At 27.2% G+C, this 19,088-nt stretch overlaps 1 protein-coding gene across 1 annotated transcript in view; it reads left to right on the top strand.

Annotated features, from left to right (window-relative positions):
• Positions 1 to 328: 328 nt before the first annotated feature.
• The window catches only part of LOC129988947 (E3 ubiquitin-protein ligase UBR2-like), a 29,203-nt gene continuing 10,443 nt past the window's right edge, over positions 329 to 19,088 (top strand). The window contains exons 1-7 of the mRNA XM_056097239.1: positions 329 to 464; positions 1,368 to 1,762; positions 8,611 to 8,731; positions 10,289 to 10,516; positions 12,820 to 13,084; positions 13,758 to 16,296; positions 18,761 to 18,984. Coding sequence (XP_055953214.1) covers positions 1,389 to 1,762; positions 8,611 to 8,731; positions 10,289 to 10,516; positions 12,820 to 13,084; positions 13,758 to 16,296; positions 18,761 to 18,984 — 3,751 coding nt within the window. The 5' untranslated portion in view covers positions 329 to 464; positions 1,368 to 1,388. The remainder of the gene's footprint in view (positions 465 to 1,367; positions 1,763 to 8,610; positions 8,732 to 10,288; positions 10,517 to 12,819; positions 13,085 to 13,757; positions 16,297 to 18,760; positions 18,985 to 19,088) is intronic.

Below are 19,088 nucleotides of genomic sequence, written 5' to 3'. Positions count from 1 at the left end.
GGTTGTAGATTTAATTAAGAGATTATTTATTAATTATTTAAAACAATGTTATTAAGTTTTCATTTTCAATAATTAGGTTATTTTGCGTTACATTTAAAAACTCTTCTATTATGTATTATATTCTCAAATGAATATTAAATTTTATTTCTGATTGTATTATAAACATGGCTCAGATGTGATGAAATGTTTGTTATTTGATCATTAGGAAAGTTCAGCCTTTTGATTATACGCTCTTATATGTTTTTTTCTCTAATTTATTTCAAGAAAATTGGTAAAAAATTTTTGTATTTGCCTCAAATCATGCATTAGCAGAATTGATGCTTGCGCATGCGCTTAAAAAAAAAGATGCGATTTTCTGTACTTTCAGTAATGTAAAGTGAATTCAAGAAAATTGAATGAGAGTTCGAAGAAAGTTAATTTTAGAATCATCAAGAACGTACACATAACATGTAATTATACATTAAGTAAGTTAAATATTTTTGTTTATTATTTTGTGAATATTTTGGTTTTAACAGTGTACTATAAATTACTCTTAATTGTTATTTGTGTACCATCATGCCGAGCAATTATTAATGACAAACAGGTCGAAATAATGCTGCAAATTTACTATGTTTGGATCCTTTGTATTTCAGTTGTCTTGAGGGTTCTCCGCTGTACGTAGACTTTGTTAATTGATCTGTGGATATTTGAAACTAATTAAATCTAAAAGCTGTGAGGAATTACGCACGAACATATGAACAATGAACTTGTGATCACTGAGTTGATTGCAATATTTTCTCAAGTTAAATTGATTTTAAATTTTATTTTGAGAAATTGAAGCAAAAATTAGTGAATTTGGTCATTTTTCATATTGATTGTAATTGCAGCATCATTTTGAATTGCCAATGTAGAGAATTACAGGTTTATTTCTAGGGCTAATTTCTGCATTATTGTCTTTTATTTTTTGTATTGATAAATAGCATTTTATGTAATCAAGGTTTAGAAATGATAATCGTATAGGGCATGATGTATATATATATATATATGATAAAATTATGGATAATTAATTTAAAGGTTGTTGTCTTATGTTTGACACATGCTGCATCTAAATTCTATTTATTTTCATTTGATTCTTAACATATTTTATTTTAGGTATAAAATTTTTTATCATTTTTATTAATGTTATTTTATATACTGAGTAGGCTAATATGACTATTTCTTTTTGTTTTTATTAGCAACAAAGTTATGTGAAATTTGTGCTTAAAATAAAATATGAAAATCAATTATTTTTATGGCCTTAAAAATTATTACATGCATTGAAACATGTTTAAAAAAATGTTTTAGTGTTGTATTTTTTGTTATATTTACTTATAGCTTTCTTATTTCAGATTCAGTTTTATGAAGTTATAATGACAGATTTAGATCCAAGTCTTGTGCCACAAGTCAGGTCATTTGACAATGACCTGGTATATATATGGAGCAAAAAATTTGAAGGAAAATCATTGACTGATGCTGAATTCAAAGAATTCTGGGTGAAGAATGTTCCCATAATATACAACCCAAAAGCTGCTACACCAGGAGATGAGAGTGTTATCTTCACTCCTTTGGAGCAGTTCATATGTGGCAGTAAAAATACTGCTCAAGTGTTTGAAGACTTGAAGATGCTCAATGACACTCCTTCATTATGTGGAAAAGTCTTTAAGTCTGGTGAACCTACCTATTCATGTAGAGAATGTGGCCTTGATCCCACTTGTGTCCTTTGTGTAGATTGCTTCACTCATAGGTAGTGTATTATTTTTAATATAACTATTTATAATCTCATATTATCTTTTTTAGTTGAGAAACAGAAATTTTCAATCTCATCTTTATTTAGTTTGCTTATGGTCAATTAGAAAAACCATAAAAAGCGAGAAATAGATTCATAATTCAAATGTTAAGTGAAGATAGCTTCTAAAAAACATTTTTTGCCCTCACAAAGGACTGAATATTAAACAGGGTGCGTATGAAAAGTGCTTAATTTGAAAACCATTTTTAAGCACCTTAAAAGTGCTCAATTTTTAGAAGAGGTCCTTAAAAAGTGCTTAATTTTCTCGTGAAGATGAAGAAAAATTTTCGTTTTGTTTTGTTTTTAATGTACTCTACTTTCTTCTCCTGCACTTTAGGAGGTGTTGGTTCCAGCACATATCGAGATAATGCTTAATAATACTTTTTCTTTTCCCATTTTTTTTTTTTTTTTTGCTTACTTTTTTTTCTTCAACAATGTGCATTGCCATTTATTAAATTACTGGAATAGTTATTTGGAAGGTGCAGTACGAAATGCGTACTATGTCATACTTATTGTGAATCGAAAAATATTTCAATTTTTATTGTTTTAGGTGTTGAATAATTTATTTAAGTTATTCCTATTAAGTATATATTTAAATTTTTATGTGTTTTTAATGAATATGCGATATGATCCGATCAAAGGAAAATATGAAAAAGCAGAATGAATTTGAGGCGCCAAACGATATATCGAAAATGGGAAAGGCTGGTTTAAAAACACTAACATATTCGATCAACATTCTCATTAATATGTCGTTTTTGAGCAATCGCTTAAAAGACCTACTACAGGTATTTAGCTGTACTATATCGAATTGTATTTAATTGTGGTATTGAATTACATTAGTCAATCGCGTAAAATCTGGTATGATGAAATTTTAACTTGAAGCCTTAAATTTTCAATGATCGTGGTATCTTGAATGTCCATTGAAGATTTTTATTTGATAAACTAATCTTGCCAAATTTGTTTTGATTCAGGGGGGGAAAAAACTGTGTGGATCTGGTACTTTAGTAATTTTAAAGAAATAAAAAAAAAAAGGTTATTTTACATTATTTTTTTTTTTCCAGGATATAGATTTTATCTTTTTATGTTGTTTTTTTCTTCTTCTATTTATAACTGGTAGAATTAATTTTTTGTTCAATGTAATGTCTCTTTATATATAAAGTCTTGTCCTGAGCAATGCCCAGCATAAAGCCATTGAAATTTAGAAGCATGAAATTTGGAAAGTTATTTTTTGGGCATTAGAGGCACACTAAGTTCAGATTTCCCAAACTTTTAATTTGTTTTATTAAAAAATAGAATTTTAATGTGTTTTCATCATAATGCCGAAGCATATTATTGTTTTAACACCATTTTAAAAGGTAATTTCTGAGAAATCAGTTTGGTTACAGTTTATAACAAAGATTTTAATTATAATGAAATTCAAAATGATATTGCTTCTTCGAATCATTAAATCGCATTATTCTGCAACTGATAAAATTGTAGTAAAAGAAAAGAAAAAAATATATTTCCTTTGCTTTTATTTAAACTTAAAAAATTTTAAAGAATTTTCATTTAATAAAATTTTGGATTTGATTTGTTTTGTTAAATTTTGAAGCATTGTGTTATATTGTCCCACGTTGGCTTCAAGAAAGACTTTTTAAAAAAATGCTTCAGTTGGGATTTTTACTTTCTCATGTACAAAATTTGGAGAAAATATTACAAATGTAAAAAAAATTCAAACTCGAGATTTTAATGAATGTCTACGTTTCATACTTTTTTTTATTCAAAAACACATTTTCGGAAAATGTCAGTCTATGGCAAAGATAACAAAAAGCACTTTGAGTTAGATGGATGAAATTTGGTATACAGTCATCACACCAAACTTGTAGAATTCCAACAAATTTTCAACAACATTCGTTTAAAGGAAATCTTGTCTGTCCGAGTGTTCAATTATAAGCATTAGCATGGTAACTACAAAACAAAAAAAGCTAGATAGTTAAAATTTGACACACAGATTTAAAATCTAATCTTTAAAGATCTATCAAATATTGAGCCAAATCCAACAAGGAACTTATTGCATGTCAGTCTGTAACTTCAGAAGTATGTAAATGCAATAGCTCAAAATTGTAGTAACTTCTTAAATATATCAAATTTGGTATGTAATTTTGTGACTATAAGTGTAGATTTCAATCAATTTTTGTTTTTAATCAATTGGGAAGAATGTGTGACACTTTCAGAAACTTTCAAACACATGCCAGAGATTAATCCCAAAAAACTTGCCAATGATCACACGATAGAATCAGTAAAAATATTTAATTCACGCTTAGTGTTATTCTGCAACTATTGTATACCAATGTGACACAAAGCATTTCCTGACAATATGCGAGAAAGTTTTGGGGAGACACTCTAGCTGATTTATTTCCGTTTTATTTCTAATTGCAGAGCTTTTTACTTTATAAATTTGTTCGTTATTTATGAAAACTGGGACTTGCTAAAACATTTCATTTCTTCATTTTATATTCTTATAGGTTAAAAAGCAGGTTTTCCTTAAATTTTAAGAACGTTAAATGATCAAAAAAGACTTTTACTACACTTTAGAAATAAGAGGCGATAAGATAGTTCCTTTTTAGTCTGATAATTTGTGAATTCTGCTATTATTCCTATTAAAAATGATTTTAAAAACTTATTTAGAACATGGCATTGTTCTATCATCAATTTCATAGCAGTTTTTGCAGTTGTATTATGGTAACCATAGGAATGCTTTAGTTCTCAGCTTTATAAGATTTCAAATAAAATTACTTAATAGAATGAGTCAATGCAGGGAGAAATTTACTTTTTCCATCCCAGCCATGTTGGATCTTAATTGTTATTGCTTATATAAAAATAAAACATTTGTGGTCGTGCTGAGTGTCTATATCATTATCGACATTTTCAGAAATATTGTATCTATTTAATATTTCATTTCAATTTGATAAGATGTTGAAAAAGCTCACAGATCTTTATTGTTAATATTATAATAGTTGGCTTAATTTTTTTGGGGTTAATATTGTATTTTTCATTTTTGTGATCATTTCTGTGCTTTTGTTAAATCCAAAATGGCATAATTTTACAATACAAAATGTGCAAATACAGAAATAAATATTAAAATTAAAAAAAAGCATTTAAAATTAATTTTTAATATTATTTTTTAATAAAAACTATGCATTATTATAAAACAGGAAAAAAAAATACTATGTTTGAAGAATACGCAGTTTATGTATGCATACTTATATAAATGTGCTTAATTTTTGGGGCTAAGGTGCTTAAAAGTACTTAATTTTTGCAACAGTTTGGCACTATGCACCCTGTTAAAAGGAAACATCTCAAGAGATAAAATAAATCCAGATGTAGGTGGAGTTATCTTCTATCAATTACAAATGTAACATGAACCTATTTGCTGCTCTTTTTGCCGAATACTTTGTGAATTGTTCAATTAAGCGAATGTTTTTTTTTTTTTTTAACTCTTACTAAGATATTGTTTAGAATTTAAATATTACTTTTATTGACTTGTTCCTGACAAAACTGAATCTTTTGAAAAGCAATGGTTATGTATAGATAATTTATTTGTTAAAGAAATGAAAATATCTCCTATAAAAAAAATGAATTTTATAAGGGTTTCTTTTATGTACATGCATAGTGTATTATGTTTATGATTCTTATAATCCATTAGTTTCTATTATTAAAAAAATCTATTGAAAGAACTATTATGGTAATAAATTAATTAATATGATAATTTTTTACTTTTACTTTCTCTTGTTTAAAGTATAAAGGAAATATAGTAGTCATCAAAAAAATTTTGAACTCCAGATGTTAACAAATCTCCTCATTTTAGGCCTTTCCGAGTCTAAAAAAGACATTATTGATATTATGTATGTCTATCTATGTATGAACACGTTAACTCAGATTAATGAACATCCAAATCAGGTTTGTAGATTTCTGTCAAATTTTAAACAAAATCCATTCTCAGAGACTCTGGCTGGTTTTTTGATTACACATTAACTCGATTATTCCAAAATGTAGAAAGTTAAAATTAGATTTATAATCTAAAATATAGTTTTATATCAAAGTTTGAACCAAAACTGTTAAAGAGCTGATTGTCTACTTTTGCATGCATGTAAACACAAATACTCATAAATAGAATGACTTTAATTTCTGAAATACTGTACACTTTCATGTGACTACAACTACAGTCCCATGTCAAATTTTAATTTTTCATTTAGTTGAAAAAAAAACATTAAAAATACACATTTGTATAATAGATTCAGTAAAAAGGTTAGATTCATGTCAAAGACTTATATTTTGTAAGTTCGCTAATACCATGCAAGTCTTTTGCAGTCTTACACATGAACCATAATTTTATATAAGGTGGTGAAACAATGCCTTAATTAAAGAATAAGCGAGAAAACTTTGGGAAGAACATTGTTGCTAATTATATAAATATTAAAATCAATTCTAGAAATACAGAAATTATCATACAATGTCCGACACATGTTGCTAGAAAATTTTACCTATTCTAATATTAGATGATAAACTTAATTTTGCTTGAAACTATATCTTCTTATCCAAGAGGAGGTTTGATTTGAGAATTGAAAAAATTATAGAATAATAAAAGAGTATGAAGACATTTGACATTTATTTTCGCTTTCTAAGTTTGATGTTAATATTTGATAACTCATTACTTAATTTCTAATTGAAAACTGTTTTATGCTTATAAAATGTAATCATCTTAAAATTTTATCTGTATTTTCATTCATTTAATATTTAACTATTTATTGTTCCCAAAACATTTATTTTTACTTGACTATAGAACCTTTGTTAATTTTTTTTCTCAATATTTTAGCTTACGTTACTCTCTCTCTCTCTCTCTGTCTCTCTCTGTGTCTGTATGTATGTATGTATATAGTGCTTTCTAAAATTTCAGTCTATATCAAAGTTCCTAGATGCTTATGAATGCAGATAATAAAATCTATAAAAAGACAAAAATATGTGTGATGGTTTTCCCAGTGCTCACATTGCATCTAATCCCATAAAAAATATTCTCTTGTGGGTTATCTAAATTATTTTTATTACTGAAATTCTGTTTTAGTATCATTATAAAACCTTATTATTTTTTCCTTATTGAATTCATTTCATCTTCATAACTGTAGTTGTATCAAACTATCAAGTCTGATGAAATCTCTGTTTGAGGTAGAAAAAAAAATTAGTTTTCTAGGTAGTTTCTTTGTCTTTCAAATCACCAAGAGTTTTTTTCATAGAATAGCCAAGAAAATCTTAAACAGAACAAAACTAAACCATAAGATCATTTAAGTTTGGACTCAATGACATTTTCAAATATTTTTTGGAATAAAATGGCAAATTCTGCAAACAAATAAAAAGTTAGTGATTCCAATCCATGCATTTAATAGATTACTATTGAAGTTATTATCAAATGTTCCCAGAAACTTACTTCATATTATATATCAAAATAGCAAGTGCCAGGAAACTATGAGATATATCTTCCTTTTATTTCACCCTATGTGGCTGAAAAATAAGAAAGAATATGATAACATATAATTACCCAGATAATTGTCAGATCCTATTATTATTAGTTTGGAATTTATGACAATCCTTATTGTCCTTTTAGTAACATATATAATATCCGTGCATTGTTTGAAATATTCACTCGTACAAGAAACTTTTAACTATAGCAAAAACTTAGACAAAACATTTTTAAGGTATGCTAACTTTGATCGCAGAAAATTTGATACATATACTAACTTTGGTTTGTTTTTCTTTTTTGTCATTAGGGCTGACAACCCTTCTTACTGAAGAGAGATCCCAGTCAGTAGATACATTAAGAAAAAATAATTATTAAGTATCTTAAACTAAAAGTTCTTTAGGATGCCTTTTCCTGACATTGTTGAACTTTTAATATAAAATTTGAATTCTTAAAAATGCTTCTATGAAAACTGGAAATCCCATATTTCTCTTGCATTCAATTAATTATATGTAGCCTTATCCTAGATTGGGAACTCAAGCTTTTACTTGTATTAGTTAAACATTAAAATTAAAAATACCAGATATTTTAGAATAGTAATAAGTTAGGGTATTGAGGTTATGTAATTTCGTAAGAAATGTACGACATAGAAGTATATACATTTTCTTTTTTCACCCATACATACATACATACAACAAATAGATGCAGACAAAGGTAGAGATCTAGAGTCTAGTTATAATATAAATTAACTTATATCAAATTAAAACAGTGTGTTAATACTTCAAACTTCACAATTTTTTGTAATCTATGAAAAATATAAAAATAATGTATGAATTTTTATTAAAAAAATTAATATGTAATGAGTATTTTTCTTCATGGCTGAGTAAAGAATATATTATGATACAAATAAAATAAATAAACTTATGAAATTTCAAAAATAATTAAGATTATATAAAAATGTTTGATCTGAAAGAATGTTTTTTTAATAAGATTAATAATAAGCAAGATTTAGTTGCCAATAAATTCAAGTAATGTCTCTCTTTGTTATGCTAAACTAACTCTGATTCAAAAATCATTTTTATTGGATGTTAATTAATATTAGTTATTTGTCTTTGATACTGCAATGTTATGGAGATAAATTGAGTAAAAGAATCTAACTAGAATATTCTAGTGAATTCTACGAGCATTAAACTAAAATATGTCTTTATTTTTTATTTATTTTTAAAGATAGTGGAAGAGAAACTGAACTGATTAATGTATGTTTCATATAGTTTTCTGTAAAATAATCATTGTTTTTATATGTTTATATTTGTAGTGAACATAGAAATCATCGCTACAAAATGAGCACAAGTGGAGGTGGGGGCTATTGTGATTGTGGTGATGAAGAAGCTTGGAAGTACTACAGTTTTTGCAATAATCATCATGGCAAATCTCAGGTTTGAATTCAAATAGCACTTTTTAAAACAGTACCTACTACAGTATTGAATAATTGTATTTGTTTTTAAGTAAACTTCAAACTTTGTTTTTAACATTATTCTTGTGTTTATGAAATTCTAAACATTATAAATTAAAATTTTATATATGTAAGCTTAAAGTTCAGCTAATCTTTGTGTTCTGCCTAAAATAATTTTACCTTAAATTACAGATTTTCTTTCATTAATATATTCTTTGAAACCTCATTTCAAAGATATTCAAAATTTTTAGTTAATAAGCTTAAAGTGAATTATTTAATATTTAATGTATTCAGAATATACGAGTCATTTCTTAGTTAGCGAAAAAAAATAATAAGTGTTAGATAACTAGTTTCAGCTTAAAATAAAAATTATTTTCTAATATGCAAAATGTATATATTGATAAAATTATTGATATTCTATGAACTTGATAAAAGAATACATTTTTTTTTTCTAATTTGTTTTTGCTGTAATTAAAAATTTTTTAAAAAAATTATCAAATACCAACATAAAAGGTTCTATAAACAAGCAAGGAAAAAAAATTAACTTTATCTTAAATTTAACATTTTTTTTAGAAGAAAAGAGAATGATAATTTAATTTATGAAGACTATTTTGATACATGTTAAATTATTTCTTAAATTCTATTTAAAAAGTGCTTTTAGAAGTGCTTTATGATATAAATAAGTACCTTATCTTTCTATAATTTTTAATCCTTTAAAAACAAATATGCATTTTTTTTTTTTTTTTTTTTTTGAAGGGCAGTTTATTTCCAGAATTGTTAGTTCTAAGAAAGACTTATGCCAAGTGTTTATGAAGCCTTTCATTATTAGTGAGATTAGAATACTAGGAAAATGTCTTACTTTATTATAAAACTCTCCAATAAATTTTATCAAATTATTTTACTTTGTCTTTAATTAGTCATTTGAGCATTCTATGTTCTTTGTTATATCACTCATTTTTCTATTTCTATTAAATATTTTAGAGAAAAGAGGTAGTGAAAATTGTTCTGTAATTGATAAATTATAGTGAATTTTAAAAAAAATTAAGAGATTAAAGAATGTGCAGGAAAGGAGAGTTGGAGGAAGCTGTTATTCTAGAATATTTCATTTTTAATTCAGATGTCATTTCTTTTTATGGTGATGTAAGGATAGCATTACTTTATATTTCTTTTATATGGTATTGTAATTGAAAAATGTCAGTCGGATGTTTCTAAAGCTTGTATAATGTTTTTATTCCATTTAAGTTTGTGCAATACATTTATTCCATTCTTTACTGTTCTGAAAATTGTAAGTTTCTAAAAATTGTTGCTATAAAATGTGAAATTTACAAATTAGTGCAAAGATATAAATTGTGTTAGACATTCATGATAGACATTTATAAATTATTATTGGCCTTTAAATTGAGCTGCTTGTCTGTTAGTGTCATTATCTTAGCCATTAAATTATTTTGCTAAAATATTTATTAATTGCTGAATAGGTTTATTTCAGAAAATTATTTTTATCGCATATATTTTAATTTATATGTGTTTTATTTATCATTAGACTAGTGAAGATGCAAATCCTTTGGAAAAATTATCTCCAGATCTTGTGGAGCGCTTTCGTTTAGTGTTAAAAACAGTTCTGAAATATTGTCATGTTATGCTTACCTGGGAACAACCTGTAGATCTTCCATCTGATTTAATATTTCCTTGGCAAACAGCAGATGGAAGTGATAGCTCTGATACTTATTGTACTATTCTATACAACGATGAAACACACACATATGAGCAGGTGAGTCTTATTTGCAATTCTGTAATAAATTTTTTCATTAAATGTATTTGTATATAATTGTAGTCATTGTTCAAATATCAAAAATGCAATAAATTTTTTGTGGAGTATTTTATAATGTAGGATTTTAATTAAATGTGATATATTGAACATTTATTTAAGCTATTTTCTTTGAAAAGCTCAATTTCATGATATTGCATACATGTTTATTATTTACTTTAAAGTTATAGCTCTTTCTGTGATATATTCTTTTTTATATGTTTATTGAATTTTAAAAGAATAAAAAAGAAAAAATAGCTAAATTCATTTTTGTGTAGTAACTGCTTACCAAACACTATAATACTGTATCACAAAAATGTATTTAAAAAATATTTTTGATTTATTCTTTTTGAATTGTTTAATGAATTTCAAAATAATGGCAATAAATTTGATATTGAAATTATGTCAAAAATATTCCAAACTAGCTTTTCTAACAAAATCTAGTATTCTAAAGCATGCCGAAACATTTTAGAAATATCCCAGATTTTTGTTTTTCTTATAAAGTAACGGAAATCTGCTTGAAGATTTAATTTAGCTCTGTAAACAATTTAAGATTATCAGTTCTTAATGTTATAACATTAAGGTGTATACCTTCACATATCTCATTTGTTGCATTGCTTTTTTATATGTGTTTCTTATATTTTAATGAAAGGAGTGCAAAATATCATCAATATTTTGTCAGCGATCTTTTTTATTTAACAGGTCTTCCACTCACCACATAGAGCATCTTTTCTGTAGCACATAGATGGGATGCAATACAAAATGTAACTTGAATATTAGTTATAAAAACATTGCAATATGTCTTTGATAGATGTAAAATGTCATATTTTATATCTTATTTGTGTATTTTAATGAAATTTAATTCGTTAATTTTATTTTATGTACATTAAAAATATAGGAATAATACCTATATACATGTAAAATAAATAGGAAACTCTCCCCTCTCCCCAAAATAATCATTTTATACCAATTTTATTTGACAACTAGCTGATTCACCAGAAATATTGGTTATAGTTAATTTCAGTTAAGCTATTTAGACATAATTTCATCTCAAAGATACCATTAAATTTTCCAACATTAAAACCATTTAGTTTTAATAGTCTTATGTGTGTTTTGTGTTCATTGTGTGCATGAATATTCTTAATAGAGACTAGACTCGTAACATCATAGTGCCATTAAAAATGTAAATATCCAGTTCATTTCTTTTCGTTCACAATATTACAAATTCACTTTTTGTTCTTGTGAACTACACAGATATTAAACAAGATGCTTCTTCCTTAGCTTTCAATGATGGAAAAAAATCCTGCTGTTAAATATTTGATGAAACAATGAAAATAGTTTCAAGTCAACAATTATCTACAATCTGTAATTCAAAGCTAAGAAACTAAATAAATAATAATTGCCAAAAATTAGAAAATTTGCTTGAATATTAAATTGGTATAGTTAAAAAAATAATATATTAAACTTTGGAATGACATAAATATCATTTTCATTTAATAATATATTCAGAAGATATTAGAAGAGATCTTTAAATTCACCTTAATTTTTAATTAAATAAAGTTCTAATTGAAAATTCAGAAAATGACTATAAAGTGTAAATTCTCATCTTCCAAACAATTATGTGCCATTTTTTCCCCCTACCTTGAGGTTAAATTATCTGGTCTGTAGAGTACTAACACAGACACATATTTATCTTCATTAATAATAGAGATGACAGCTTATAACCCCTAGATATTTCCTCGTTGATCCTTCATCCCTTATTTACCATCATTCATTTTTGAGAGAAATCTCAAAAGCATAACTACACTGCATTATCTTTAGGAATAATCATGATGGAGTCAGCCGGCTCTAATTACTGTGTAGATTTTGCCAGTTTTTGCTTCATTTGAAAGAATTGTGACATTTGAATATATCATTGATAATCAACTGCTTCCTTCCTCCCACTATTTTCAAGAAATATAGCAAAACAAAACCTGTTCACAACCTTCAGCCTCAACAACTGGATTGATTTTATCACTTTGCATGCATAGCTAATTAATCAAAATACTGTTGTTGTTGTTTAAGTATAATTTTAGGTAGCACTTATATTTGGGTTAATAAAAAAAAAAAACAATTTGTCACAGTTGATTGATATTATTAAGTCATTAATTTGGTAGATAAATATCTAAACATCAAAAACAGCTAGTTGGTATTTATATTGATAAAATATCTGTGCCTTATATCCTGCTTATATGATTAATTAAATCATTTGTATTTTACCTCTTTAGGTTATAGACACCTTAACCAAAGCAATAAATTGCAGTAAAAAAGTTGCTATTGATTATGCTACTACAATTGATCGAGAAGGAAGAAGTATTGTCAAATGCTCTACATTTGCAGAGTGTAATCAAATTCGACACTACATCGAAAGGGTTACTTCAAGACTTGCTAGCAAACTCAAAGTTTCTGTCATGCATACAGAAATTATTGCTCATCAAACATTTGCTCTGAAACTGCTCAGTTGGTTACAGACTATTATATCACTAAATAAAGGTAAAAAAAAAAATGTATATTCAGACTTCAACATATAGAATAAGATATATTTCAGTTTTTTGTTTACTGTGCCTTCTGGTTTTTTTAGATTTGCATATATAAAAGTCATAAGAGATTTTATTCTTTCAATTTCAATGAAAAGTAATTTAATAAGCCATACTCTATTATGAAAATATTTTGGTTGTTATCTGAAATACAACTCCCTCAAATTATATTGAATTATTATTACTAAGACTTAAAATTTCTTATTAATTAATTAATAATTATAGTAAAAATTAAGCTTATATCTTCAGTATCATTTATTTTTCTTTATTGATGGGGAAAAGAAATAATTTAGATTTGAATGATGTGTGATTTTCATTTATGAATTTAAAATTTCAGTGTTTTTTTCTGCTTTTGCTGGCTTGTTTTTTAGTTTCTGGAAATTAATTATCCTTGTGTGCATCCATTTGGCAGCTCACCTATGTTGAAAATAATTTTTCAAATATTATAATAGGAATCCTTCATTAAATTATAATTTACTGAAACTTTTATCTTGATAAACAATTTTAGCCTATGCATATATTTCATCATTGCTTCTGAGCTACCATATTGTCTAGAAATAGTTGTTTTATAAAATATAATTTGTATATATATATATATCAATCACTTCACTTAGATCATTTTATTTTAGGTTTCTGCCATGTTTTAACTGAAGAAATTCTACAAGATAATCTGCTAGAAAGTGTGATGTGTGCAGATACTAATCTATGGAAAACAGCCCGCAATCAGTGGCATCAGTTATTTATCACAGGGATGTTGATGGACATGAAATGCAAAAAGGTTTTTGCCAAAGCTTTTATTTTAGCTTACCCAACTTTGATGAAGGAATTCATAGCAGATGACCATGACCATTCTATATCAGTGACTTCTCTATCTGTACAAATATTTACAGTGCCTACTCTGGCTCATTTCCTTATTCAGGAACATGATGCAATGAGTGTTGTCTTAAGAACTTTCATTTCAGAATGTAAAAGGAACCATGTAAATGCTGCAAAAAAGCTTTATTTTCAAAGAAATTTGAGTAATGGTCCTTTCAGAAGAGCACAATATATGCTGTATGATCTCAGCTACATTGTTGCAGTTGTTCCACCTCAGTGGAATGATGCATTACGAAAAAATATTTACTGTGGTATGAAAAATTTCTTTGAATTGTTAGAAATGATGCAAGATATGGATCCTGTTGTCCGGCAAGTAGGACAACATGTTGAATATGAAGCTGAATGGGAAAGTGGAATAAATCTCCAATTAAAAGTAGCACCTATAGCTACATTATTGTTGAGAATGTGTTGCAGTGATTATTCAGTTTTTGTAAAAACTCTTAGATCTAATATCAGGCATTTTGAATCCTCACAACCAAAATGTAATTTTATTGGAGTAGAATTAGCCGATCACTCAGCTTCTTGCATTGAATATGATGTTGCAATTGATCCTGTTTCGATTCACCTTCCCTTGGTTCGTTTCATGGCTGGTCTCTTATTGCGATTAGGACAATTTAATTTGACTTATCAGGATTCAAATTTCATTATTGAAAATGTAGAAAGACCTAGTCCTGAACAGTTGATGGAACTTCCTCTTCGAACTTTAGTTATGTTGGCTCAATTTAGGGCAGGTATGTGGCGAAGAAATGGATATTCTTTGCTTAATCAAGTGTATTTTTATCACAATGTACGGCTTCGGGATGAGATGTACGATAGGGATATATTAATGCTTCAGATAGCAGCATCAATGATTGAAAGTAATGAATTTGTTATACATTTAATTTACAAATATGGATTACTGAATTGGGCTGATGAACACTTTGATGGCTCTGCTCGTAAACCTGAAGAAGATAATATAAGGCAAGTTATAACTGTAGCTGAAGAATTTCTTAGCCTTGTGTTGATTATTTTATCTGAGAGATATACACCATATCTGGGTGAAGTTACTGAAGCGGAAAAAGTCAAGAAAGAAATAATTCAGCTTCTTTGTATGGAACCTATGCCTCACAGTCAACTATTCAAACTTTTACCAAAAGATCCTTGTTCTGATATTGCCTTGGAAACTGTTGTAAATGAAGTAGCTGATTTTAAAAAAGCTCATGGTCCTGGAGTGGGTAAATATGAACTGAAACCTGAATTTTATAAATGTTTCAATCCTTTTTACTATCACTACACTCGCGAAGAACAATCTAAAGCAGAAGAGGTCCAAATGAAAAGGAAAAAACAACTTTGTGAAGAAGTTTGCTGTCCTCCTCCTGTTCCTCCTAAATTCGCTCCTCGTTTTGCAATTATCACAAATATTCTGCAATGTGATGTTCTGCTTCACGTTATGGATATTGTCCTTAGGAGAACTCTAGATCTCCATTCTTCTGCTTTCTCTGAAACACAGCTGGAGAAAGTTCTTCATCTGATGGGTCTAGCTTTGCATGAAGAGGAACGTGCATTAAAATCAGATAAGGAAATTTCCTTTTTCTGTTTTACTGCCAAAGCTCATAAACGAGTATTTTTAGGTTTATTGGAGGAATGCCTTAAATGCCCACGAGTTGATGTCTGTGGAGAACCTCAGAAAGATCTTATTACTTGGGTTATTAACAAATTCAAATATGTTGAGAGTCTTCATAAACGGAATGATGAAAAAATGCAAGGTGCTGATGTTGCATCGTCATCTACAAGCACCAGTAGAAATTCTGCCAGAGATCGTAAGCGTAAAACTGAAATGGCTGCTGCTCGTAGAACAAGAATCATGGCTCAGATGTCAGCTATGCAAAAGAATTTTATTAAAGAGCATGCTGACATGTTTAAGGAAACTTTAATTGAAGATTCCAGTTTATCAAAATCTGCAATGGATATTTCTTCTGAAATGTGTGAAGAAGATCCTGTTTGTTTCAAAAGGAGTTCTAACTGGAAAAATCCTGCTACAAAAATGTACACTTGTATTTTATGCCGAGAAGATCAGGAATTGAGTTGTTCAGGAAGAGCATTAGTTCTTTCAGCATTTGTCCAGAGATCTTCTATCTTGTCTAAAAATCGTAAACGTCAGTTACATGATGCTTCTATTTATGATCCTCTTTTAATGCCTGCGGATCTCTTTTGGGCAGTGCATGCAAGTACTTGTGGACATGTTATGCACAGCGATTGCTGGCAAAAGTTTTTTGAATCTGTTGTGCATAAAGAACAAAGGCGGCCTGTAAGGTAATATTGTTTTTTTTTGTTGTTGTTTGTTTGTTTTTTAATCTCTTGTCATTTTATATTATTCTTATATAGTGCATTTATTATCATTAGCTTTAAAAGTGTATTGCAGCTGATAATTTTATGAAATACCCTATAATTCAAGCTTTGGTACAAAAATCTTTTATTCTTAGACGATACAAATTTGTATTTCGGTTCATTTAGTTTATCTTACAAGGGGAGGGCATGGAGTTAAAATCTGAGATCGGAATGAGATTTAGTATCATGATAGTATACATTTAGAATGTTCAGTTATGAAAATATTAAAAGGCAATGGCCAGTCAATTTCGAAACAATTGTCCTCAAACTTTTGGTAAAACTTATATACTGATAACTTGACTCCTGTCCCAATGATCCCGATGGTATGATTGTCTAGGTAACCGTCTCGTATGTGGAAGGTTAGGGTTCGAAACTGGCAAGGAATTTTTTTCTTTTTTAATAACTTTTATTCAATTAAAAATTTACAAATACTCTTAATTAATATCTTTTTAATTTTTTTCATCCAAAATAAGTATTTATTATCAAAATACATATTAAAATTTAAAAAAATTTAAATACAGATGCATTTTTAAACAAAATAAAATTATTTAAATTTAACTATTTACAGATAATTTTAATTAATATGCTACTTATTTTTATGCAAGGATGAATGTTTATTATTTTAATACTTAAATTATAATTTAATGTTTAAAGGAAAAATAATTAAAAACATAACATTGATGACTACAGATAATTTAACTTGCTTGCATCATTTTCAAGCAATTTTCAAATTCTTGGATTTTAATAATAATAAATTATCAATTCTAACTCAACGGAGCTGTATTTATATCAAAAATTGAAGGAATCAGCTTATATTTGTTAAATATGTAAGCAAACATCCCCAACTGCAGTAATCAAAAGAAATAGTAGAGAGCAGGTGTTAATTTATTGAATGCGTAGGCAAATGGTTGAAAGCGTATACAAATCGAAAATGATCAAGAAATAAATTCTTGCGAAGATAGTGTAAAAATTCGATCAATTGTACATCATCAATTTTTAATAAGATAAGGTATGCATGGTACGCTGCTCAAATTTCTGATGAAAGAGAGATATTTTTAAATGCAAATGAAGTTTGTTTTCCCATAGATCTCTTAAAGAACCCTTGCTCTTGTGGACAATCATCATTTATCAGTTATTTAAGATGTTGAAATATATTTTGTTTCCAAGGTTTTTACTATAGTTACCTTCTGGTTCTTGTATATAATCGAAAGTAAATGTATATAGGATAATTTTTTAGAAATATTGAATAATTTTTTTTACGATGTGAGTATTTATAATTCATAATTATCACCATTTATGTTATATTTATTACTATTTTTTAAATATTAAATTACAATTTAAGTATTAAAATAATAAACATTTATCCTTGCATAAAAATAAGTAGCATATTAATTAAAACTATCTGTAAATAGTTAATTAAATTTAAATAATTTTATTTTGTTTAAAAATGCATCTGTGTTTGTAATTTTTTCTTTTAAATTTGTTTTTATTATTATGTATTTTGATAATAAATATTTATTTTGGTTGAAAAAATTAAAAAGATATTAATTAAGGGTATTTGTAAATTTTTAATTGAATAAAAGTTATTTAAAAAAAAGAAAAAAATTCCTTGTGAGGTTCGAACTCTGACCTTCCACATACGAGACGGTTACCTAGATAACTCTGCCATCAGGATCATTGGGACAGGAGTCGAGTTATCAGTATATAAGCTTTACCAAAAGTTTGAGGACCATTTTCTCGAAATTGACTGGCCATTGCATTTTAATATTTTCACGAATGAACATTCTAAATGTATACTATCATTATACTAAATCTCATCTCGATCTCAGATTTCAACCCCGTGTCCTCCCCTTGTTAGTTTAATTTATTATATGCAAAGATAGTTTTCATAAAGATTGTAATTTTTAAGCACTAATATTATTACCTATTTCATAATCCTGTCTTGATTAATATTTTAAAATGAAAAGTGGCTTCTAAAACTGTGTCTGTAAATTTTCTTACCATGTTTTTAAAAGTTTTGGAATTTTTAATCCAATAATAACTATAGATATTTTTATTACTTTATTCCTTTTCTTTTTCTCGTGATTTTGTATGTGTGTGAGAGAGAGATTAGATATAGCACCTCTCATTATTTATAGATTTTTTTTTTTTTTCCTTATTGCCAAATTAATAGTTTTTTTACCTTTATGAATTTTTCATAGAAAGTTTGTTGAAGAATGTTAAATAGTACTATTGAATATTATAAGGCATGAAATAAAGTTTCATGTTTATACACATATCATAATGTTTTGATTATTAAAATAAAGACTTTTGCAAATTTTTAATTTGATCCGTTTTTTTGTGTGAGTTTACTGTTTCATATATATATATGTATACATTTATTCAATAGATTTGGTCGACATACTAGTTTTGATGTGGAGAAAAAGGAATTTCTTTGCCCATTGTGTGAAAGATTAAGTAACAGTGTGATTCCTCTTATCCCTCCATTATCAACGCTTGCACCATCAGATGTATATGCCAAAACAAATGTTGTTTCAATTGATGAATGGCTATTGAGCATGAGAAAGATAACTGAAGTATTCTTTGAAAAAATTGACTATCCCAATGAAGATGGTAAATTTATTTTGCCCATAATAGTTTCTATCATTCTTTAATAATCATTTAATTTTCTTTCATTAATCATAAACGAGTCTGCTTTGAATGAATGAAATTTTCAA

Source organism: Argiope bruennichi, chromosome 10, assembly GCF_947563725.1.
Source record: "Argiope bruennichi chromosome 10, qqArgBrue1.1, whole genome shotgun sequence".
Classification (NCBI taxonomy): Eukaryota; Metazoa; Arthropoda; class Arachnida; order Araneae; family Araneidae; genus Argiope; species Argiope bruennichi.
Note: the sequence above shows the minus strand (reverse complement) of the source record. Positions and strands in the feature narration are given on the sequence as shown.